The sequence below is a fragment of the Pyrus communis genome, chromosome 5 (assembly GCF_041283825.1).
Source record: "Pyrus communis isolate YQ-2024b chromosome 5, ASM4128382v1, whole genome shotgun sequence".
Taxonomy (NCBI): Eukaryota; Viridiplantae; Streptophyta; class Magnoliopsida; order Rosales; family Rosaceae; genus Pyrus; species Pyrus communis.
Window position 1 is genome coordinate 8,288,186 of NC_142569.1, and position 23,804 is coordinate 8,311,989.

At 39.5% G+C, this 23,804-nt stretch overlaps 3 protein-coding genes and 1 pseudogene across 14 annotated transcripts in view; all 4 read left to right on the forward strand.

The window, feature by feature from the left end:
- Positions 1–7,822: 7,822 nt before the first annotated feature.
- Positions 7,823–13,532, forward strand: LOC137726342 (2-dehydro-3-deoxyphosphooctonate aldolase). 7 transcript variants are annotated; one of them, XR_015962479.1, is made up of 16 exons: positions 7,827–8,022; positions 8,287–8,356; positions 8,464–8,561; positions 8,682–8,778; positions 9,135–9,200; positions 9,688–9,747; positions 9,907–9,981; positions 10,117–10,201; positions 10,534–10,592; positions 10,868–10,912; positions 11,274–11,372; positions 11,739–11,786; positions 11,918–11,965; positions 12,379–12,457; positions 12,895–12,998; positions 13,305–13,532. XR_015962479.1 is itself a non-coding variant. In XM_068465257.2 (15 exons), the coding sequence occupies exons 2-14, from the start codon at positions 8,321–8,323 to the stop codon at positions 12,433–12,435; spliced, it is 873 nt and encodes a 290-aa protein (XP_068321358.2). In that variant the 5' UTR covers positions 7,823–8,022; positions 8,287–8,320; the 3' UTR covers positions 12,436–12,457; positions 12,895–13,209. The 7 variants fall into 7 exon arrangements, 5 of the variants coding, with proteins under 5 accessions (XP_068321358.2, XP_088550196.1, XP_068321359.2 ...); XR_015962478.1 differs by having other exon boundaries at positions 7,893–8,022; positions 8,461–8,561; XM_068465257.2 differs by lacking the exon at positions 13,305–13,532 and having other exon boundaries at positions 7,823–8,022; positions 12,895–13,209.
- Positions 13,533–13,831: 299 nt separating this feature from the next.
- LOC148696681 (uncharacterized) lies at positions 13,832–17,127 on the forward strand (annotated as a pseudogene).
- Positions 17,128–19,000: 1,873 nt separating this feature from the next.
- Positions 19,001–22,119, forward strand: LOC137724445 (uncharacterized). The gene has a single exon (XM_088694074.1). It carries the CDS (start codon positions 19,234–19,236, stop codon positions 22,117–22,119), a length of 2,886 nt encoding a protein of 961 aa, XP_088550200.1. The 5' UTR covers positions 19,001–19,233.
- Positions 22,120–22,457: 338 nt separating this feature from the next.
- LOC137724680 (uncharacterized) overlaps positions 22,458–23,804 on the forward strand; it is a 28,937-nt gene continuing 27,590 nt past the window's right edge. For 5 of the 6 annotated variants that reach the window (XM_088694082.1, XM_088694081.1, XM_088694080.1 and 2 more), the window contains exons 1-2: positions 22,458–22,598; positions 22,802–22,864. In XM_088694082.1, coding sequence (XP_088550208.1) covers positions 22,584–22,598; positions 22,802–22,864 — 78 coding nt within the window. In that variant the 5' untranslated portion in view covers positions 22,458–22,583. Of the gene's footprint in view, positions 22,599–22,801; positions 22,878–22,991; positions 23,178–23,549; positions 23,586–23,741; positions 23,800–23,804 lie in introns of all 6 variants that reach the window. The other variant, XM_088694094.1, reaches the window with a different exon arrangement.

A 23,804-nucleotide genomic window follows, 5' to 3' on the forward strand; every position in this document is an offset into this window, starting at 1 on the left:
ATCTTTGCAACGGGGGCAAAGGTTTCCTTGTAATCCACATCAAATGTTTGAGTGAAGCCACGGGCCACTAATCGTGCCTTGTGTCTTTCAATAGACCCATCCGAGTTGAATTTAATCTTGTATATCCACCTGCAGCCTACTATCTTCTTTCCTCTGGGCAGTGGCACAATGCTCCAGGTTTTATGTTGATCTAGTGCATGCAGTTCATCCTGCATTGCTTGCTGCCACACTTGGAATTGGTTAGCTTCTTGAAATGATTGAGGCTCTTCATGCGCAGATATATTACTCAAATAGGTAGTGTAATTATGTGACAACTTTTGATAAGAACAATAGTTGGATAAGGGGTGCTTGAGCTTGTACGTAACAAAGTCTTGCAGTCTTGCTGGTGGGTGCCTCTCACGAGTTGGATTTCGTCGAGGTATGGTAGGAAGAGACTCTTCTGAAGGTTCTTCAGGACCAATACTACGTAGAGTTTCATCTTCTACAGGCATGTTGCTGTCGTCATATGAATCCGGTTGATTTGGAGCCACAAGATCCATTGTGTGAGTTTGATCACCCGCATTGTTGAGTATCTCAGTCCTTGGCAGTGGAAACATGTCCAAGATAATCTCCCCCTGACTTGTACTATCCAGAGACTTACTGTAATAAGAGTTAGTTTCATGAAATTGAACATCCTTTGAAACAATTAATCTCTTAAGTTGTGGATTATAACACTTATACCCTTTTTGTGTGGACGAGTAGCCAAGGAAAATGCATTTAGTTGCCCTAGGATCAAGTTTGTCTCGATGTAATGATTGAACATGAACAAAACAGATGCATCCAAAGACTTTAAGGTGAGACAAGTCCACCTTTCTGTTCTTGACTATCTCCATTGGGGATTTGAACCCCAAAACCCTACTAGGTAATCTGTTGATCAGGTAAGCTGCTGTCATGACGCTTTGAGACCAAAAACGTTTTGGTACATTCATTTGTAACATCAATGCCCTAGTTTTTTCAAGGAGATCTCGGTTTTTTCTCTCGGCAACACCATTTTGTTGGGGTGTGCCAACACAGCTAGTTTGATGTATGATGCCATTGTTGCTCAAATATTGAGTCATGACTTGGGACATGTATTCTGTGCCATTATCAGACCTTAGGGTTTTGATTTGAGAAGAAAAATGATTTTTGACAAGGTTGTGAAAGTCCTTAAACACTTCCATCACCTCATTTTTTGATTTTTAACAAATATAACCAGGTGGCTCTTGAATAATCATCAACAAAAGTTATGAAATATTTATAACCGTCAAAAGATTCATTTGTTGGTCCCCATATATCAAAGTGTACAAGCTCAAAAAGATGAGAAACTCTAGACATCGAAGACCCTAGAGGTAGTCTTGTTGCCTTTGACAAATGACAAGTTTCACAGTGGGTTGATTCTTTGCCTAAGTCAGGAAATAAGGTGGATAAGATAGGTTGAGATGGATGAGCTAGTCGTTGGTGCCACAAGGTGGAAGCTTGAATGGAGGTATGTATGGACTTTGACTTGGCATGGAACCCACAGGAAGAGCTTTTTGATATGTAATAGAGACCATCAAGGTAAAACCCCTCACCAATCGTCCTCTTGGTTATACAATCCTGAAAAATGACAGTTTTTGGTGAAAAAATGGCCAAACAATTTAAGGAATTTGTGATTCTTCCCACTGAGAGAAGTTGAAATGGAAATGATGGGACATATAGGGCCATAGACTCTATTTGATCAGATATCAGGTGGATTTTTCCCTTTCCTACAATCCTAGCACCTTCACCATTAGCAACAGATACATGTGAAGGATTATGTAGTTTCTCAAATCTATGTAACTTTGACATTTGATTAGTCATATGGTCTGTGGCACCAGAATCTACAACCCAAAAATCATGTAACTCATTTATTTTAAGAGCAGTTTGGAAAGCAGTTACGATACCTTTCAAGTCTGTCTGAGGTACATAATCAGCATCAGCTAAAAAACCTGCAAATTTGCCCATCAATGCAGTAGTACTTCCATCTTCATGATCAACCGATCCATCCTCTTTTCCCTTCTTTTTTTGGAGATACGCTGCGAACTCATTTAAAAGGATGGCAGGATTTGCAGTGAACTGTTGATAGGTATCAACATTGTTGATAGATGAAGATGTTGCAGTGTTGGCACGAGGGTGTGCTCGACTTGTCTTTGGTGCGGATTTATCCTTCATGAAGTCAGGTTTGAGTTCTGGATGTAGGATCCAGCACTTGTCTCTCACATGCCCGATGTTGTCACAATGTAGGCACTTTAAATGAGGGTTTTTTCCTTTATATCTTTTTTCATTTGTCAGGTAAGCCCTAGCTTCTGTCACGTTGGTTTTTATACCATTGTTCATGACTTTTCTCCTTACTTCCTCACGTTGGATAGTTGCACAGATACTAGTGAAGGATGGTAGCTCCGAGTTCATGAGAATGTGACTTCTCAAATCCTCATATTCTGAGCTCAAGCTAGACAATAATTGAAAAATTTTATCTTCTTCAGTTCTTTTAAGGAGCACAAAGAGATCAGTTGTGTGAGGTCTGTACACATCTAACTCATTCCACATGCTTCTCAAAGAACCAAGATGTTGAACAAAGCTTTTACCTTCTTGCTGTATGTTGGAGATATCCTTCTTGAGTTGAAAGATGCGAGCTGCATTGTTTTGGTTTCCATACATCTCCTTCACGGTGGTCCAAAGGATGAGAGACGACTCGGAATAGCTGAAGATTTCAGCAATATTCCTTTCCATAGAATTTAACAACCATGACATGACCAGTTGATCTTTACATAGCCACCCTCCATATTCTGGAGAAGAAGCATCTGGTGCAGGTTGACTGCCATTGATGAAACCGAGTTTGGATCTTCCACCGAGAGCAAGACTAACAGCCCTTGCCCATGGCAAATAATTAAACTCATTCAATAATACTGAACTGAGTCGTTGGTTTGGATTGATATCCATTTCCGAAGCGCTTCCAGATGAAGAAGCAATGATACTTCCATCTGCCATTGTTTTTGAAAAATAAACACAGCAGATTCGATATACAGAACTGGCTCAGGATGATGCCCGCTCTGATATCATGTTGAGTGTTTTTTATGTATATTTCATATCTGAAACCATTACACAATGCAACATATATGGGAGAACCGAAAGCAACAAAATGATGACATCCAACATAATGATGACCTCCAACATAATGATGACACATCCAATCCCACTAATCTTAATCTATTATCTATATGGGAGAACCGAAAGCAACAAAATGATGACCTTCAACATAATGATGACCTCCAACATAATGATGACACATCCAATAAATACCAACAACTGTCGGGACTCAGCAGGCAACCCCATCCCCAAGGTCCTGTTTATTTGCATCTTTTTTTTTTTTTTTTTTTTATCAGAAACAACTTCATTGAAACAGCAAGACCATACAAAAGAGAGAAGGCACATAAGCTTAGTCCCAAAAGGACCAACAAAAGGGAGCAAAGGGACCAACAAAAGGATAAGAAGACTTGGAGAAGAAACTCTAGTCGCCAAAACCAGGGAACCTAACGCCCCTTAGCCTCCCTAAGGAGGACAGGGAAGACCATCAATGGATAAGATATGCACAAGAGCGGATGGGGGCCTGGAAACCCAGACTTCCGGACACATCCCTCTTAAACTCTGCGGGGCAACCCAATCAGCTGCCGAATTCGCTTGGCGAGGAATCCAGCACCACTTGGCAGAAGGAAAGCTGAAGACTCCAAATTTGACGAATGAGAGGAAATAAAGACCACCTGACAGAAGCCGTCTTCATGGCAAAGATAGCAGCATGAGCTTCCGCATCCAGGGAAGAAGATGCCACACCCGAGCCAGAGTCACCCCCACCAAAAGAGACCCCCGATAATCCCTAATGATCACCCCAAGACCCATACGATGCGACACACTCGACCAAGCCGTCTTCATGGCGACTAGAGTGCCTTCCATCTTCATGATCAACCGATCCATCCTCTTTTCCCTTCTTTTTTTGGAGATACGCTGCGAACTCATTTAAAAGGATGGCAGGATTTGCAGTGAACTGTTGATAGGTATCAACATTGTTGATAGATGAAGATGTTGCAGTGTTGGCACGAGGGTGTGCTCGACTTGTCTTTGGTGCGGATTTATCCTTCATGAAGTCAGGTTTGAGTTCTGGATGTAGGATCCAGCACTTGTCTCTCACATGCCCGATGTTGTCACAATGTAGGCACTTTAAATGAGGGTTTTTTCCTTTATATCTTTTTTCATTTGTCAGGTAAGCCCTAGCTTCTGTCACGTTGGTTTTTATACCATTGTTCATGACTTTTCTCCTTACTTCCTCACGTTGGATAGTTGCACAGATACTAGTGAAGGATGGTAGCTCCGAGTTCATGAGAATGTGACTTCTCAAATCCTCATATTCTGAGCTCAAGCTAGACAATAATTGAAAAATTTTATCTTCTTCAGTTCTTTTAAGGAGCACAAAGAGATCAGTTGTGTGAGGTCTGTACACATCTAACTCATTCCACATGCTTCTCAAAGAACCAAGATGTTGAACAAAGCTTTTACCTTCTTGCTGTATGTTGGAGATATCCTTCTTGAGTTGAAAGATGCGAGCTGCATTGTTTTGGTTTCCATACATCTCCTTCACGGTGGTCCAAAGGATGAGAGACGACTCGGAATAGCTGAAGATTTCAGCAATATTCCTTTCCATAGAATTTAACAACCATGACATGACCAGTTGATCTTTACATAGCCACCCTCCATATTCTGGAGAAGAAGCATCTGGTGCAGGTTGACTGCCATTGATGAAACCGAGTTTGGATCTTCCACCGAGAGCAAGACTAACAGCCCTTGCCCATGGCAAATAATTAAACTCATTCAATAATACTGAACTGAGTCGTTGGTTTGGATTGATATCCATTTCCGAAGCGCTTCCAGATGAAGAAGCAATGATACTTCCATCTGCCATTGTTTTTGAAAAATAAACACAGCAGATTCGATATACAGAACTGGCTCAGGATGATGCCCGCTCTGATATCATGTTGAGTGTTTTTTATGTATATTTCATATCTGAAACCATTACACAATGCAACATATATGGGAGAACCGAAAGCAACAAAATGATGACATCCAACATAATGATGACCTCCAACATAATGATGACACATCCAATCCCACTAATCTTAATCTATTATCTATATGGGAGAACCGAAAGCAACAAAATGATGACCTTCAACATAATGATGACCTCCAACATAATGATGACACATCCAATAAATACCAACAACTGTCGGGACTCAGCAGGCAACCCCATCCCCAAGGTCCTGTTTATTTGCATCTTTTTTTTTTTTTTTTTTTTATCAGAAACAACTTCATTGAAACAGCAAGACCATACAAAAGAGAGAAGGCACATAAGCTTAGTCCCAAAAGGACCAACAAAAGGGAGCAAAGGGACCAACAAAAGGATAAGAAGACTTGGAGAAGAAACTCTAGTCGCCAAAACCAGGGAACCTAACGCCCCTTAGCCTCCCTAAGGAGGACAGGGAAGACCATCAATGGATAAGATATGCACAAGAGCGGATGGGGGCCTGGAAACCCAGACTTCCGGACACATCCCTCTTAAACTCTGCGGGGCAACCCAATCAGCTGCCGAATTCGCTTGGCGAGGAATCCAGCACCACTTGGCAGAAGGAAAGCTGAAGACTCCAAATTTGACGAATGAGAGGAAATAAAGACCACCTGACAGAAGCCGTCTTCATGGCAAAGATAGCAGCATGAGCTTCCGCATCCAGGGAAGAAGATGCCACACCCGAGCCAGAGTCACCCCCACCAAAAGAGACCCCCGATAATCCCTAATGATCACCCCAAGACCCATACGATGCGACACACTCGACCAGGCCGCATCACAGTTCACCTTTACCACCGACAAAGGAGGAGCGTGCCAACGAACCAGAGGAGCAGCGGGGATATCCCGGTTTACGGAGGAGACATGAAGGACCTTGGAAATGGATAAAAACTCAGAAATCGCTTCAGCGGCCCTCCCGGCAGTATCGAGAGGAGAAGGGCAGGTACCATTGAAAATGGCACAACACCTGGCTTTTCAAAGTCCATGGCCAAATGATGCGGTCCCAAGATGAAAGATCACCAGCGGGTGTACATTCAATAGCCAAGCAATCCAGGGGCGAAATGAAAGATTCAATTTCACCGAGATTCCAAGAACCAGTCGAAGTGTTTGTAATTTCACGGACAGTTCGAAGTGTTCAATTTCATCCTTTGTTACTCTATTTTGTGTTGTGTCTTTGTTCTTTTCATTGAGAAAATTACTTAACTTCTTATGTATAAACATTCATTTCTCCAAACAAAATAACCGTTCGACATGTGTCATGATAATGAGTTAATGTAATATATATACGAAATTGTGATTTACAAATAAAGAAAAACGATCAGGAGGCGAGAAATTTGTTGTAATCATTGGCAAAATCTCAACAATGCAGCGGTGCATTAATATTTGGCAGTCAACTCAATAATGTCCATATTTTACGTCTTCAGTTTTCTTCTATATTATATAATGTTCCGTTATCCATGCTGACATCTTGCATGCAGCTGCATGCATTGTTTAAATATCTAGTAGAACTAGTTAACTAGTAAAAGCTTTATAAAGGAGTTCACTCTTCAACATCTCACCCGAAAAGAGAATTGTGCCCAGTTGTGATATTCTGGATAGCTTTTTCTTACGATCGATGTTGCATTATTGCTTTAAAATGTTACGGTATCATTTAAGAATGTAAAAAGAGTAGGTTATTAATTACATTTCATGCCATTTTTCTTCATAAATACTTTGGAGCTCATTATGTCAGAACACCAACAAGATCTAGTCGTACAAACTTGAAGCGAAAAGTTTCATTTTTTTATTTAAAAAAGATATCAGCTGATGGTTTCGTCGTCATTTTTTTTGGATCGAGAAGAGGATTAGGTCTCATTTGGGATCGACACAAAGGCCCTGTGGGGTGTAGGAAATATTTAGGCGCAACCACATGTGACTGGTCATTCGGCTACACCACATGGGGTGTGAGAAATAATTAGGTGCACTCACCGGAATCACATGATCGTTTGGCTATGCCACACACTTATTCTCTTCATACTCTTGTGAGTTGGTTTTACTCACCCTTCTCGATTTTTCTTCCTTGACACATCTCTGTGTGTTTCTAGTATTTGGATTGAATAAATCAATATAAAATTAAATAACGTAAATAAATAGGATGTGCATATAAATGATTTCCCTATTTACTAAAGGGCAATTTAGTTATGTGAGATACTTGTGATTAGTACACGTGTGAATTTTAAAGAATGTGTGAAGTGTTTCAGCAAAGAGTGTCTTTTGGAAGTTAAGGCTAACAATATAATACGTTTTCTCTGAAAATAATGCATTATGAGCTCATTTGAAAGTGATTTAAAAATCACAGAAAGTGTTTGTCGTGAAAATATTTTTGAAACTAATCCTTAGTAAAAATACAAGTAAATCATGGAAAATCATTGTATGTGTTTCCTGCAATAACCACATAATTGCAAGGAGCATTTCAACTCCAAGTGCTTTTGGAACTTATAAATGTTTTCAGTTATTTTAAAAACACTTCCAAACAAATCCTATGTTTGTATAATGTTGAAGCTAACAATAAAAGTCACTCTCTTTGGGAAAAAAACGCATTACATATTCATACGCTTTTAACCACTTAAGATACAAATTCTTCACAATGCCCTCATTAAACCAGAGAAAAAGAAGAAGAGGTTGAGAATAAACCCACTCATTTACAAGAAAAAATTTCCGGGACAATTTTCTGACTTGGGCCTTCAATTTTTTTGGGCCCTCACATAAACACAGCTGCGCGCGCACCTACGCTCTCATACGGCCGACAGTTACAGTGATAGAATATATCGCCTCTGCTTCTTTCTACTCCATCACTCACTGAACTCTCTTTCTCTCTCTGTTTTCGCGATCGAAGTGAGGTAGATTTGTTTCCTTGATAGATCTGTGAAAATCAACTACATTTTGGTCCGAATGTGCATTCACGTTTCGTTTAAATTTCTGTTTGGTTGCCCGGAAAATTGCGGGAAAATTTAGACGGCCTCCGGATCTTCGAATGACTATCAACATTCTGAATTCTCAATTTTTTTTTTTGTAATTTCGGGTTGCTACTTTGATTAAAATAATTTTTTTTGAGTAATGTAGTCTATGATTTACGTGATATAATTGAATCCTGATATGTGTAGCTGCAGTTGTATCGTTTCAGCTAAGTGGGAAGATATGGATTCGTCAGTGGTGCTATATAACCAGCTCAAGGTTTAATTTTGTTGGGATTTTTAAATTCTTACGTTAAAGGGTATATAAATTTGGATGGTTTATGCTCCAATAGTACTTTAATTTTTCTCTTATTTCAATCCTAGCAGGCAGCAGAACCATTTTTCTTGCTAGCCGGTCCCAATGTGATCGAATCTGAGGAGCACATTTTCCGAATGGCCAAGCACATCAAGAGTGTTGCAACGAAGTATGCTCCTTGTCTTTGGGATTTATGCATTTTGTCGAAATGGGATAAAGATTGGATTTAAATCTTTGTGTATTTTTTCGAATTTTGGCAAGATAGACAATTTGTTTTTCAATCTTGTAGAGTTGGATTGCCGCTGGTTTTCAAGTCAAGCTTTGACAAGGCCAACCGTACGTCCTCAAAATCATTCCGGGGTCCTGGCTTGGAGGAAGGCTTAAAGGTGGACCACTAGTCATTATCTTTTTCTCATGCTAAGTTTATATTTGAATCACTTTGGTTGCTATGGTCAAAGTATAGAGAACTTACTAGATATTGTTACATGTTCAAGTAAATTACCAGTGTCATCGGAGTTTGAGACTGCAAGTCCGTGTTGTTTCAATTCTTCAATGACATGTGTTGATACATCTAAAGCTTTTAACAGTTTAGCTGCAATATTACTAGGGAATACATAAATCATGGTCAATTGTTTGTAGAGTAGAATTTCTCTTGCATAATATTAACTCGGTATTATTATCGATATAGAAGACATTCAATTTAAAATCACTGATTCCTCTTTATTTCACCTTTTTATTTCAGATCCTTGAGAAGGTCAAAACAGCATTTGACCTCCCTATCATTACAGATGTACATGAAGCTAGCCAGGTGAGCATTCTATCTCCTCTAATCAGGTGAAATTTTTTTAAATCGTGTTTTTAGTATACTTGTTTGCTTCAGCTTTAAATATTTATGTGTCAAAGATAATGCCTTAAGAGTAAGAAGGTCAAATTTTGCTTGAAAATGCGCTGTTTTCTTGATGAATAAGTGTGCACCATTTGGGTACCTCGGGTAGGCTTCACTATATATCTATGAAACAATGTCTGGATTAGTAGAAAAAGAGACTTTGGGATAGGTTATAATCTACTCTATTACTAAATTTTCTTGATTTTGGACTTGGTCAATAGATCTCTATATGTTCTATCTTGAATCAGTTGAATGTATACTTGCATGCATAATGATGCAGCGCAACACATCGTCACGTCCTTGTTTGTTTCTTTACCATTGCATGTTAAACAGCAAGGGAAGTTTGACCTGGCTTTTAGGTCATGAACTGTTTCTCACGTTGTTCCTTTGCTTTTTTGTTTTTTTCTAGTGTGAAGCAGTTGGTAGAGTTGCAGATATTATACAGATTCCTGCATTTTTATGCCGCCAGGTGAAGTTAATATGGAACCCTGTGCCTCCGCCATCGTGACAAAGTTTTAATGATATGTTGCTAAAGAAAGGAATCAAAGTTGAAATGGAAGTTTTTAAAAGATGACATAAGTCGGGAGTCTTATCTCATTTGTGAGTCTGTGACTTCCTATGACGACAGACAGATCTTCTAGTTGCAGCAGCCAAGACTGGAAAAATTATCAATATTAAGAAGGGCCAGTTCTGTGCTCCTTCTGTGAGTGATTTACATTTCTCCCCCACTCTCTGACCTAATTGATTAAAACTCCACTAACTAATCTCATTTAAATTATTTTGGTATCCTTGTGCTTTTGTTATTCATGTTAAAGTGTTCATATTTTATTATTTTCAGGTCATGGTAAATTCGGCTGAGAAGGTTAGACTGGCTGGAAACACAAATGTGATGGTTTGTGAGAGGGGAACTATGTTTGGCTATAGTAAGTCTTACAGCAGCTATGTTATCTCTTTAATTAGGCTGTCTGTTTCGGCTTCAATCAATGTTCTAATGCTTGCCCCACTCTCTGCGTGGCCATTGCTTAATTCGTCATGTTCCCCCTTTCCCTTTTATGTTTTTAAACTTTGATGCGTTGATTCTCCATTCATATTGTTTAAGATTTTATTGTTGCATTCTTATAATTTGGTCCTGCACATGTTTTTAAATTTTCACGCATTGATTCTCCATATTTTTTAAGGATTAAAGTTAATGTTGCATTCTTATAATTTGGTCCTGCTCAGTTGATTTATCCTATATCTCTGCTTTGTTTTATAGATGATTTAATTGTTGATCCCCGCAATTTGGAGTGGATCAGGGAAGCTAATTGTCCTGTCGTAAGTTACTGTTTACATTCTGTTCTTCCTTTTCCGTGCTCTTGTTATTTTGTAATAAAATTTCCGTCTCGTTTTCTTTATATTGGAAGTACACAACTACCCCCATTCCTCCTTCTCCAACTAAACAGTTTTCCAAATTACTTTTTATAGTTTTTGGTTGAAATAGACAAAAGTGCTTCTGGTTGGAGAAGTACCTTTAGGAAGCTTCTGTAGGAAGTCTTGCCTGTTGAAATACAGAAAACACTTGGCTTTCTAACTCAAGTGTTTCACTACAGGTTGCTGACGTCACACATGCATTGCAACAGCCTGCTGGGAGAAAGGTGAGAAAGTCTTACATATAGTTTCTCTTAGAAACGCATGGTTATAATAGCCACAACTTGTATTCCGTGATATATCTCATTAAATCTGTAGCCAATATTATTATTTCCTTTTCACGTCTCCTTGACATTAGCAATGACCTGTGAAAAATCACTTAATTTGGGTGGTTGGGGAGAACGTGTTAGATTATTGCTTTTGAGTGACAACAAAATTTAGGAACCGCCTTTATCTTATTGCATGTGGAGATGAAATATTTCTTCTGGTTTTATCACTAGCAGCTATAATATGCTTACTTTAATTTGATATTGCGAATTGTTAAAATTTGATTCCCATATCATGGCTGAACTTTACTTTCTCCTATAGTTGGAGGATGGAGGTGTTGCCAGTGGTGGTCTTCGTGAATTAATACCATGCATTGCAAGAACAGCAGTTGCTGTTGGAGTGGATGGAATTTTCATGGAGGTAAAGTAACTTTCGGATGCCTGCATTTATGTTTCATTCCTTTTTAGGATTATGATTCTTATTTCTGGGATTTACTTCAAACAAAATTGTTGAAGTTTACTAATTCGGCTGTGCGAATAAATTCTCATTCTCATTTATCTGCAACCATGTGCGTGCAAATTTGATAGTGTGCTATATGAATTCATCTTTCTTAGCTGTCAATTGTATGGCCACATGAAGCTGCTGATGCAAAAATTTCTCAGGGTAGTCGTCTTTATGAATACATTTATACATATACCCACACACACACACACACACACACACACACGTATCTACACACTTGCATACAGACTGTTGGCTTGCTAAGATTTTCCTTTGGGTACTTAGGTACATGATAATCCTTCTAATGCGCCAGTTGATGGTCCAACTCAATGGGTGAGTCATGCTTTCTTGTTTTCATGTGCATTTTCTCCTGTTTTGAGATGTTTGAATCTATAAACATTCTTGAACAAAAAAGTATTTTATTAGGTTAAACTGTTTATATTACTTCTTGTTTATGATTTTAGCCCTTGCGCCACTTGGAGGAACTGTTGGTAGAGCTCATAGCAATTGCTGTAAGTCTCGTGCTCTATCCGAAATATGAGCACTTACATTATGATCATTTTTGTGCAAGTGTTGTAAAACTCCTAAAGAACTCCATGTACATAGAATGCATAATATCTTGGCTACTTGGAGAGATGAATTTATGGTTTTTACATTAACCATGGAAATGCAATGTCAGCAGTTGTATGAATACTAGATTCTTTTAACACTTTGAAAACAATTCAGAAGTATGGTATTTAGGATTATTTTTATATGGTGTAGTCTTCCCTCCCAAAACCTTCCCTGGCGTTCTCACAATGCTAGAGAGTAAAAAAATAAAGAACAAGAACGGTTTTTCGTTTTGATTTTGCGTTCTTAATAGAATGGTTTTTCATTTTATTGCTGGATATTGACCTAGATATTCTGTTTTGTTGTTAATTTTTAGAGGGTAAGCAAGGGGAAGCAACGTTTCAACATTGATCTCACACCCTATCGCGATTAGAAGAGTTGAAGCTACTCTATTGGTAAGAATGGTGGTCTAATGCATTAAGTATTTGTCTTTTTTTTCCTTTGTTACCCATTATTGTGAAGGTGGAGTGTAAAAGCTATAATAGAATGAAAGGGAGAGCACATCCACCTCGAGTCCACTATCGTAATTGATGAGGGTGCAGGTTTGGGCAAAAACATGCAGAATTGAGCGTTTTGTGGCACCCTCAGTCGCATACTTTTTGCCCCTCCAGGCAATACGTAGCAGAATTGAGGTTAAAGAGTTCTAAGTAGTGTCTTGTCATTGACGACAGATATGCTGCCTGGCGATAGATTTTTACAGAGTCTAATAAACATACTTTGGACCATAAAATGCCTTCTTTTCTTCCCTAACTGCATCTCCATTCAAGTTCTTGTCGCTTTGAGTCTGTGCCCGTTGTTACTTACGTATGGTTTTCATTTTTTCTTATTTCAGGTATTTATTTGCGTTCAAGTATTATAATGTTAAAGAGAGAACTAGATTTGTAGGGGAAGGGGAGTGACATTCTACCACAGCCTCCTGCATTCGATGAGACGGTGGTATGTTTGCATTTCATTTGTTTATCATTGTATTCCTGAATTCATTAGTTTTGTGCTCGGGTTAATCTGTTATCTTGACCTGAAGAAATTGATTGTCATGATATTCGTGTTTGCGTTGCTCGTTGAATGTTTCGTACGTTGTAATGAAGATTTTGGAGTTCCGACTGTGTAGCCTGTAGCTTAAGAAATAAAGATCTTTGTGTTTCTTCAACTGTTAGTTTTCACTTGTCGTAGGATAAGCATCAAGGTGTTTTCAATATTAATTTTAACGTGCTTCTAATAAAAACCTTTACACAAAAAATGCAGAACAAACTTTCGACCGTCAAATAACAGATGTTGGTGGAGATTTTTTGAGGATGTGTTTGCACTAAGTGGTAAATTTGGTTCTTAAAGTAGTAGTATGCCACGACTGTTGGCGCTTAAAGTGGTAGTGTTGACGCATGGAGAAGTAACATTGTGCTGAAATACAATTTACCACCTGAGGAAGCACTGTAATACTCAAATGTGAAAATGTTACTGAAGAGTGCTTGAAAACTCTCAACTGTCCCAATTCTTCTCTTGCTCCTTTCACTCCATCAAACATAGGAGAAGTTTGGAACATGACTAGTTGGACTAACAATATCCAACCGTTACAAGGTCGATTGAGGTTTCATATTCGACTATGCATATATATAGCTAATAAGATTTCAATTTAACTTACATAAATGACGCATGAAAGTGTAAACGTTAATTTCTGCAGAGAACAAAAAAAAAAAAAAAAAAAAAAAAAAAAGGGAAAAAAAAAGGGCTTTGAGCCTTTGAGTTAAATACCAAATTTGCCCTTTAAAAAAGCATAAAACCTCAATTTCATGACACGTATTTCGCAAAGCCCTAATTCTTACAAATCAGAAAACCTTCACCGCAGCGCGGCCAAGCCTCGTCGTCGTCTGCTCCAAAAAAAAAAAAAAACAAAAAAAAACAAAAATCCAAAACCTTTTACTCGGTCCAAAAACTTCGCCGGCACCGGTTATGGCGTAGTCCACCCGAAACTCGCCGGCCGCCTCCGGTTCATGGACTATCTCGACAAGGAGCAGAGGCGCGCCATCACCATGAAAAGCTCCTCCATTGCCCTCCACTACAAAGACCACTCCATCAACCTCATCGACTCCCCGGGCCACATGGACTTCTGCAGCGAGGTCTCCACCGCTGCCCGATTGAGCGACGGCGCTCTGTTTCTGGTCGAGGGCGTCCACATCCAGACCCACGCCGCGTTGCGCCAGGCCTGGATTGAGGAGCTGACGCCGTGCTTGGTGCTGAACAAGATCGACCGGCTGATCTCGGAGCTGAAATTGAGCCCCATGGAAGCTTACACGAGGTTAGTGCGTATTGTTCATGAGGTTAATTGGATTGTTAGTGCGTATAAGAGCGAGAAATATTTGTCCGACGTGGATGCTATACTTTCCGGGCCGGCTGTTGATGTGGGTGGTGATCAAAATCTGAGCCTTTTGGATGTGGAGGACGATGAGGAAGATACGTTTTAACCCCAGAAGGAGAATGTTGCGTTTGTGTGTGCTTTGGACGGTTGGGGTTTCTGCATTAATGAGTTTGCTGAGATTTACTCTTCGAAATTTGGGGTGAGTGCGGCTGCATTGACAAAGGCTTTGTGGGGACCGAGGTACGTTAATCCGAAAACCAAGATGATTGTGGGGAAGAAGGGTGTAGCTGGTGTGAAAAATGCTAGGCCAATGTTTGTTCAGTTTGTGCTTGAGCCGCTTTGGCAGGTATATCAGGCGGCTTTGGATGAGGATGGCGGTGGGAAAGTGATGCTTGAGAAAGTTATCGAGTCTTTTAATTTGAATGTGCCGCCCGTGAGCTTCAGAACAAGGATCAGAAGGTTGTGCTTCAAGATGTGATGAGTCGTTGGCTTCAGCTTTCTGATGCTGTGTTGTCAATGGTGGTTAGGTGTATGCCTGACCCGGTTGCGGCACAGGCGTTTAGGATAGGGCGGTTGCTTCCAAAGAGGCAGGTTATGAGTTATGGGGTTGATTCCGATGCACTTGCAGAGGCGGAGCTTGTGAGGAAATCGGTTGAAGCTTGCAATTCAAGCCCTCAAGCTCCCTGTGTTGCTTTTGTATCCAAAATGTTTGCTGTCCCAATGAAAGTACTTCCACAGAGGGGATTAGATGGGGAAATTGAAAACAATGTAAGTGATGAGGGTGAATTGAATGAGGGCTTTCTTGCATTTGCAAGGATCTTTAGTGGGGTTCTTTATTCAGGACAGAAAATTTATGTGCTTTCAGCTTTGTATGATCCATTAAAAGGGGAGTCGGTGAAGAAGCATATGCAGGTGGCTGAGTTGAAATCTCTATATCTCATGATGGGCCAAGGATTAACACATGTGGCCTCTGCCCATGCCAGGAATCTTGTAGCAATTTGAGGCCTTGGCCAACATATACTGAAAAGTCCAACACCTTCATCGACGAAAAACTGTTGGCCTTTCTCCAGTATGGCATTTCAGATTGCTTCTACTCTAAGAGTCGCAAATGAGCCAACTCATCCTGCAGATATGGATGCACTGACTAAGGGTTTGCGGCTGTTGAACCGGGCTGACCCGTTTGTTGGGGTAACAGTTTCTGATGGGGGAGAAAATGTTGTGTCTGCTGCAGGAGAGGTACATCTTGAAAGATGCGTAAAAGATTTGAAGGAGAGATTTGCAAGGGTAAGCCTGGAAGTGTCTCCACCTCTTGTGTCTTATAAAGAGACCTTTGAGGGTAATGTAGGTGATAAACTTGAGAATTTGAAATTCTTTCGTTCAAGCTCAGATTGTGTTGAGAAAAAGACAGCAAACGGTAGGTGTACGATAAAGGTGCATGTCATAAAGCTCCCTCCTTTAACTAAAGTGCTTGAAGATAGTTCTGATTTACTTGGAGATATCCTTGGAGGTAGGGCTTCCCAGATCAATAAAAGTTTTGACACAGAGATTTCAACGGTTGCAGAAGATGAGAACCCGATTGAAGCACTGAAGAAACGTATCACGGATGCTGTGGAGAGTGATATTCTGTCTAGTGGGGATGCCGACAAGGATAGGGTTGAGAAATGTAAACTAAAGTGGCAAAAACTACTTAAAGGGATATGGGCACTTGGCCCTTCGCAAGTAGGTCCTAATATCCTCCTTACTCAGTTACTCCAGACCTCAAAGGAAAGGGTTCAGACGGCTCTGTCCTCATCTGTGGCTCCTCTCACGTATCTCAAAAATTAGGATTCGTCGATGCTTCTGGCAGTGGCAATATAGCTGCTGATACATCTTCAGAAGTAGCTCAGGCATTGTCAGTTGAGGCAGAAAACCTTGAAAGCAGTGTTGTATCTGGGTTTCAAGTGGCGACAGCAGCTGGACCTTTATGTGATGAACCTATGCGGGGTTTAGCATTTATTATTGAGGCTAAAACTGAACCGTTGATTGCTCAGTCTGATGAAGGGGAAGCCTGCCACCACCAACGTGAGCAATGTGGTATCTTCAGAGGACAGGTAATGAGTCTAATGACAACCATCAAAGATGCTTGTAGAGAAGCCGTGCTTCAAAAGAAGCCTCGGCTTGTGGAAGCCATGTACTTCTGTGAGTTGAACACGTCAACTGAGCATTTGGGTTCTATGTACGCTGTGCTTGGGCGAAGGCGGGCTAGAGTTTTAAAGGAGGAAATGCAGGAAGGCTCCCCATTGTTCACTGTGCATGCATATGTGCCTGTTTCTGAAAGCTTTGGTTTTGCGGATGAGCTTAGAAGATGGACTGCTGGTGCTGCAAGTGCTCTTCTTGTGCTGAGTCACTGGGAAGCACTTCCAGAGGATCCTTTCTTTGTACCAAAAACAGAAGAAGAACTAGAGGAGTTTGGTGACGGTTCTAGTGTGCTTCCCAATAACGCGAGGAAACTAATTAATGCTGTAAGATGGAAGAAGGGGCTTCCTGTAGAGGAAAAAGTAGTACAGCATGCGACCAAGCAGATGACCCTGGCTCGTAAAGTGTAGAGGATGTTGATATACTTTAGCTTTAGAGTTAGGGCCAATTGTGGTGAGTGATTTACTTCCTTCTGTGGAAATGTAGAGGCTGTTGATATAGTTGTAATTAACTGGCTATAGCTTAATATCTTCTGGCAAATTGGCAATGCTGCTATAGGTTGAGACTAAGTTGGTTGCGAAAGTGGCTCGCAATCGCAGTTTTCATATGTTGCTGTGGCTGGATAACAATTTTGATGGCTCGACAGAAATTGAAATTTTGAATGGAAAGATTTAGGTTGCTGTAGGAGGATGTTAATTTGAAAGAAAGGATTCGATGTTTTCTTTTGATTTGATGTTGAATCAGCGTTAAAAAGGTTTTTTGTGCTTTATTTTTAAGCAAGTTACATGAATGTGTTCATGACCTGCCATTTGTGAGCTGGCCAGGGCATTGCACGGTGGTGTTCCTCGACCAAACATGTTACATGCTGTGTTTGGGACCTGGGAAGAGAAAAATTTAGCTGACACCGTTGTACGCAACGGTTGCGTCTGCATCTCTTCTTCGTGGGAAAGAAAGGAGAGAGGGTAGGGATGACTTAATCTGGATGCCCTAGCCCAGGGACCAAAGACTCGCATGCGGAGCTCAAGAAAACATGAAAAAAAAGGTGAATAGAAGAGAGACAGGTGCAAAATGCGCATCAGTAATGAAGGATGATATACAACGAGAAATTTGGGCTAAAGTCACACAGTAGATCAAGTACAGTTATTTTAGGATTCAAACATGAGCCTTTCTTTACAAGCGTGGAGGGATATCATCGTAACACTACAAGCATAATATTTTTTCGCACACAAGCACACTTCAGTTTATTTTTGTTCCTTGATTTTTCTCTACTTTATTCGGTCTAAAATTCATGAATAAACAAAAGTATGAATGGAGAAAAAAAATGTGTGGAAATCTTTTTTCATAATTATTTCCTGATTTCATAACAAAACGAAGGAAAAAAGAAAGAAAGAAGAAAATGATAAACGCAAGAAAGAAGAAGAGTGTGATCACAAACTAAAAATAGTGTGTGAAAATCACTCCTCAAAAAGCTTTGTAAGATAATTATTTTCAACAATCACACGAAACCGTGTATAGAAAAGCCAAATTGCTAAGTCATAGTCGGTCACATAACCCCTTCTCTGTCATGTTCCCTTAAGGGACACTCCAAAGTCCAAACTGTAGGGAAAATGATAGTCCAATAGTTATATGAAAAATAAAACGAAGTGAGGGTGAGATTACAAATTGAATGAAGACATATAACTTATTTTGGATGGAAAACTTAACGAAATTTAGGCGAGATGACAAATTAACGACTTCAGAAAATTGGCACAACAAATTGATTAAAAATTTAGTTTACATGACAAATTAAAAAAAGGTGTACAAGTTCATACAGTAGTAAACCAAAGTTACAAAAAATGTTTCAGTTCTTATTTTAAGTGTTTTTTTTTTTTTTTTTTTTCCAGTTGTTAGCTTGTTTTGTTATCGTCTGGATTTTGTTGTCCGCAATGGATGGATCTTGTCTGGATTTTGTTGTCGTCAATTATGATGTATTTTCTGCTCTTTTTTTCTCCTTTAACAGGCGTTGGAGGAGACTAAATATTCAGAGTCATCGCTGCATATGGATTCTCCATCACGCATGCATTTTCATTTGGTCCTACACGGCTTCATTATTATTCGGAAACGTCCACAGAAAAATCTATGTATTTCCCATTAGTGAAAAACAGATGAGAAAGCGACTAGTGTGACAATGACGATTTTGAAGTGTTAATAACATTTTCGTTGTGTAGAAAATTTGTAAATAACGACACGATAGTCATATCCAAGTAAAGACTACCAGCATCTGTGGTGAAGGTGATGGACTTGCAAACTTGTTCAACCCGACGCATCTATATCCGTTATCGTTCGAACAAAATATAAAACATTCTAAATCCGTTTTCAAAATTTTACACCACATGAAAAGAACAGTTCCAGCAGAAGACCTGAATTCAAAGTCTCCACTGCATATGGATTTCTACGACGCAACAGAACTAGGTCCCAGCTGTGTCGATAATGGACTTGCCAACTTGTAAAATGGGTTGTGAAGACCCGCCCTCTTTTCTTTTATCCATCAGACAACTTTCGTTGCAACTCCTCGATCTGCATCGATAATCTATTCCTATAAATTCTGGGATTTAGAAGCTAAACATCATCATCACCAAAGCATAGCAAAGAAAAGTGTGTGTGATAATGGATAGCCACTATCACCTCAGTATTGCTCACTGTTTCCTTCTTTTCCTTTTGGCGTCTTCCTACATGCGGAGTACTACTCAACTCTGTTTCTGTTTGGCCAGTGGTGAACTTTCAAGCAGTGTGGAAACAAATTCGTGCATCGACGAAGAAAGACGAGCGCTTCTCATCTTTAAACGACATCTTGTTGATCCTTTTGGCAGGCTTTCCTCTTGGGTGGGTCACGATTGCTGTCGATGGGAAGGGATTTCATGCAACAACCTCACCGGTCATGTCGTGAAGATGGACCTCCGGAATCCATATCCCTATTCCTATTATGATCCGGCTCATGAAAAGACTCATTTGGGAGGTAAGATAAATGCTTCTCTGTTGAGCTTGAAACATTTAAATTACCTGGACCTAAGCTTTAATGATTTTCATCGCATTCAAGTTCCTAAGTTCTTCGGGGAGCTTAAAAGTTTGCAATATCTTAATCTCTCCTCTGCGTCATTTGGAGGAGAGATTCCCCCTTCTCTTGGTAACCTGTCAAGCCTCAATTTTCTTGACCTTGGGTTTAATCAACTCTCATCTTCCAGAAATTTGAATTGGCTGTCTCGCCTCTCTTCTCTAAAATACCTTGATCTCGGAGGCATGAATCTTAGCACCACAGGAGTCAATTGGGCGTATGCTGTTAATATGCTTCCTTCATTAGCAGAGTTACACTTACCTGATTGCCAAATTGAAAGCATTAACTTGATATCACTTTTTAATCTTACCAGCCTCATAACACTTGATCTATCCTATAATGATTTCGGTTATCCCTTCCCAAGTGAATTTGCAAACTTCAAATCTCTGGAATACCTTGATTTATCTAGTACAGGCTTAGAAGGCCAAATTCCTAAAGGCATTGGAAATTTGTGCAAGCTAAAGGTCTTAAGTCTTTCTGAAAACAAATTTAATGGGGGGCTTGAAGAGTTTTGGAGAAGTTTCTCAAATTGTTCAAATATTGCATTAGAGTCACTAGATTTGTCTTCTTGTGAGCTGGGAAGCCAACTGCCAGTCTCCTTAGGAATGTTTAAAGGTTTGCAAAATCTCTACCGTTTTGATAACTTTTTGTGGGGCTCAATTCCAGATTCCATTGGAAACTTGTCATCCTTGAAAACTTTAGACCTCTCTTATAATATGATGAACGGCTCCATTCCACAAAGTTTGGGACAACTCTTTCAACTAGTTTCCCTCGATCTGTTTAATAATCCTTGGGAGGGCAATCTAACGGAAGCCCATTTCATAAATCTTACCCAGTTACAATATTTTAGAACAGCAGGCATACAAAACCACACGTCCCTCATTTTCAACGTGGCGTATGATTGGGTTCCTCCATTCAAGCTCCACACAATTTGTATCATAAATTGTCATATAGGTCCCGGTTTTGGGATATGGCTTCAATCTCAAACTAAACTGAGGGAAATCTATCTTAAGGGTAATGGAATCTCGGATTCCTTCCCAGAGGAATGGTTGTTGAAGGTATCTTCCCAACTCATCCAACTAGACTTGTCTTACAACCAATTTCGTGGAAACCTTCCATCCAATTTGAAATCTCCAAAATTGGAGTTGATTGACTTGAGTCATAATCAGTTGGAGGGGCCACTCCCACTTTGGTCGGCCACTAAGGTCACTAACTTTGATCTTGAAAGAAATTCCTTTTCCGGGCCAATTCCCTCCAATATTGACCAGATGATGCCCAATTTGAATTCTTTGTATCTTTCTGAGAATCATTTGAATGGCAATATTCCTCGCTCTATCTGTAACATGCAGCAATTGCAAGAATTGTCTCTTTTTGAGAATCATTTGAATGGCACTATTCCTCCCTTTGTTTACAACTTGAAGCAGTTGCGAGTCTTGTCTCTAAGGAGCAATCAATTTCATGGAGAATTCTGTCTTGCATGGAGTGTGAGGAACAAAATGATGTTTCTAGATGTTAGTCAAAACAATCTCTCGGGTAATATTCCCACATCATTGGGGGTATTAATTTCACTGGAAGTATTAAAGCTCAACAACAACAATTTTGACGGTGAAATTCCAAATTCCCTGCAAAATTGTTCTCGGTTGAGGAGTATTGATCTTGGAGACAACAAGTTATTTGGCAAAATACCACGGTGGATTGGAGGATTAAATGTATCCATGTTGAATATGATACGATTACGGTCCAACAAATTTAGTGGACATATATCCCAGCAACTGTGCAATCTTCAACTACTTCATATCCTCGACCCTAGTCACAACAACATTTCAGGTACTATTCCCAGGTGTTTGGGTAATTTGGCTTCGCTGGTCAATGATTCATATACATCATATGATACTTTTTATGTCTTTGATGAGCAAACCACATTGACACTAAAAGGAAGGGAACTTGTGTACAATAATACTCTATATCTTGTAAAGAGCATTGATCTTTCATCAAATACTTTACAAGGTGAAATCCCTGAAGAAATAAGTAGCCTCATTCTATTGGGTACCTTGAACTTGTCTAGGAATCAATTGACTGGAAAGATCCCTCCCGAGATCGGAAACTTGCATTGGCTCGAAACACTTGATCTCTCACACAACCACCTTTCAGGACAGATTCCTCAAAGCTTGTCATCTTTAACCTCACTATCCCACTTGAACTTGTCTTACAACAACTTGTCTGGAATAATTCCTTCAGGAAACCAGCTTCAAACGCTCATTGATCCGTCCATTTATATGGAAAATCCATCGCTATGCGGCGTTCCTCTCTCAACTAAGTGCCTTGGAGATGACATTTTCCCATCTAAGGATACAAAAGACATGAATGAAGGTGGAAATGATGAGTTGTGGTTCTATGTCAGCATGGTATTTGGCTTTATTGTAGGCTTTTGGGGGGTTTGAGGCACATTGATCTTAAAGACATCATGGAGGTATGCATATTTTCAGTTCTTCGACAACATCAAAGACAAGGTAGCACTAGCAATTGCATTGAAAGTGGCTTATTTTCAAAGAATGTTTTCTTATGTTTGATAGTACTACGTATATTTGTGGTTTCCTTTGTATTTGGTTTATGGGACTTGCAACTTATGTATTGAATCAAAAAAATTCTGCCTTTCAATAAATGTTCCCACAAACAATTATGTATTAACTTGGAATTAATTAAAATTTCTAGTTTGTACTTATCAATCGCATAAACCAAAAAAATTAGAGAAGGGGTAGTAGCGTACAATCGCGTTTATTTCATAAAACGAAAATAAAGACCGCCGATTTAACGAGACGACTCAGACCTCTGCAACGGTCGACTGTTCTCATTCCGCTCCATCTCCGAAGATCAGAATCCGAGAAGAGCAAGAGATATCTCCAAAATGACGTCGTTTAAGGTACGCTTCCTCCTACAAATCTATCGACAAACTATCGTTTCCATGTAATTCTTGAGAAATCGAATTTATTCGAAAAATCAATTCAATTGGGGCTGCGTTTTGAAATTTGAATTACTGTTCGTACAATTATGGGTTTCTTTTGTGGAAGTTGCTTTCTCGTGAATTTTGTCTTGAACTGATTGAAATTCTCTCGGTTTTTCTAGAAATTGGATCATCGGCAGAGCACTACGACACTTGTAGAGAGAAGCAAAATGTTGGCTGCTAAGGTCGGAAAAATCCGTAAGGGTTTTCGATTCCCGGATAACTTTCTTTGATTTCTTTCTCTGGTTTTTCTTTTGGATGAAATCAGTTCTGACATCTGCGAAACCCTGCTTGGTTTTTCGCAATTTTCAGCCAGAATTCGGCGTAGGACAGAATTCGGTGTGGAACCGCAATTCTTGGTTCTTCTGCTGGTTTTAAGGTCTTGTGGTGGTGATTTATTTACTTCTGACCTTCTTTTTCGATATTTTAAACAGTTGGTGTCTCAAGTTTTAAGGTTTATACAGAAAGTGACACTGCCAAAGCTGATGCCGGGATCGGGTAATTGTAGTTTTAAATTTGTGCAATTTCATTTTGATTATCGAATGTTATGGTTTTAATCAATGTCTAAGTTGTTTTAGAACTAAAATCAACTAAGCCTTCCTTCCAGAATTTAAATCTTGGGATTTTTATTTGTATGCAAACTGTGCTAACAATTCAAATAGAATGGGAGCCTTGTACAATGATGTCGCTAAGTAGAGGCCAAAAAGCATTAGATATTAGCTGTATCTGCCCACTTCCTTCAAGTTCTTCTAGGATTGTAGGGGGTGATGCCTCTAAAATTATGTTGGTACCTTTTCATTTGCTCATATAGTTCCTTCATTTTTGGATTGTGAGCTAAGAAGTTCTAAATTTGGGCCATCTTCAATGCAGGAGCGGTAAAAGTGAGAGGATTAAATCTTTGCAACGGTATGCATTTTGATATTATGATACCTGTACGTGCTTGTGAATTCAATATTCTTTTGATATTTTGATATAACTGTAGATGTTAGCAAAGGTGTGAGTAGGTTCGAGATCCTTTGCTTTTGCTTTAATGTAGTATTGTATTCTTTTGTATTTTTGTAGGGTTTCAGTGGGTACAAACGTTAAGACTGTGAATTTATCATCAAGGATATCCTTCCTGGTAAG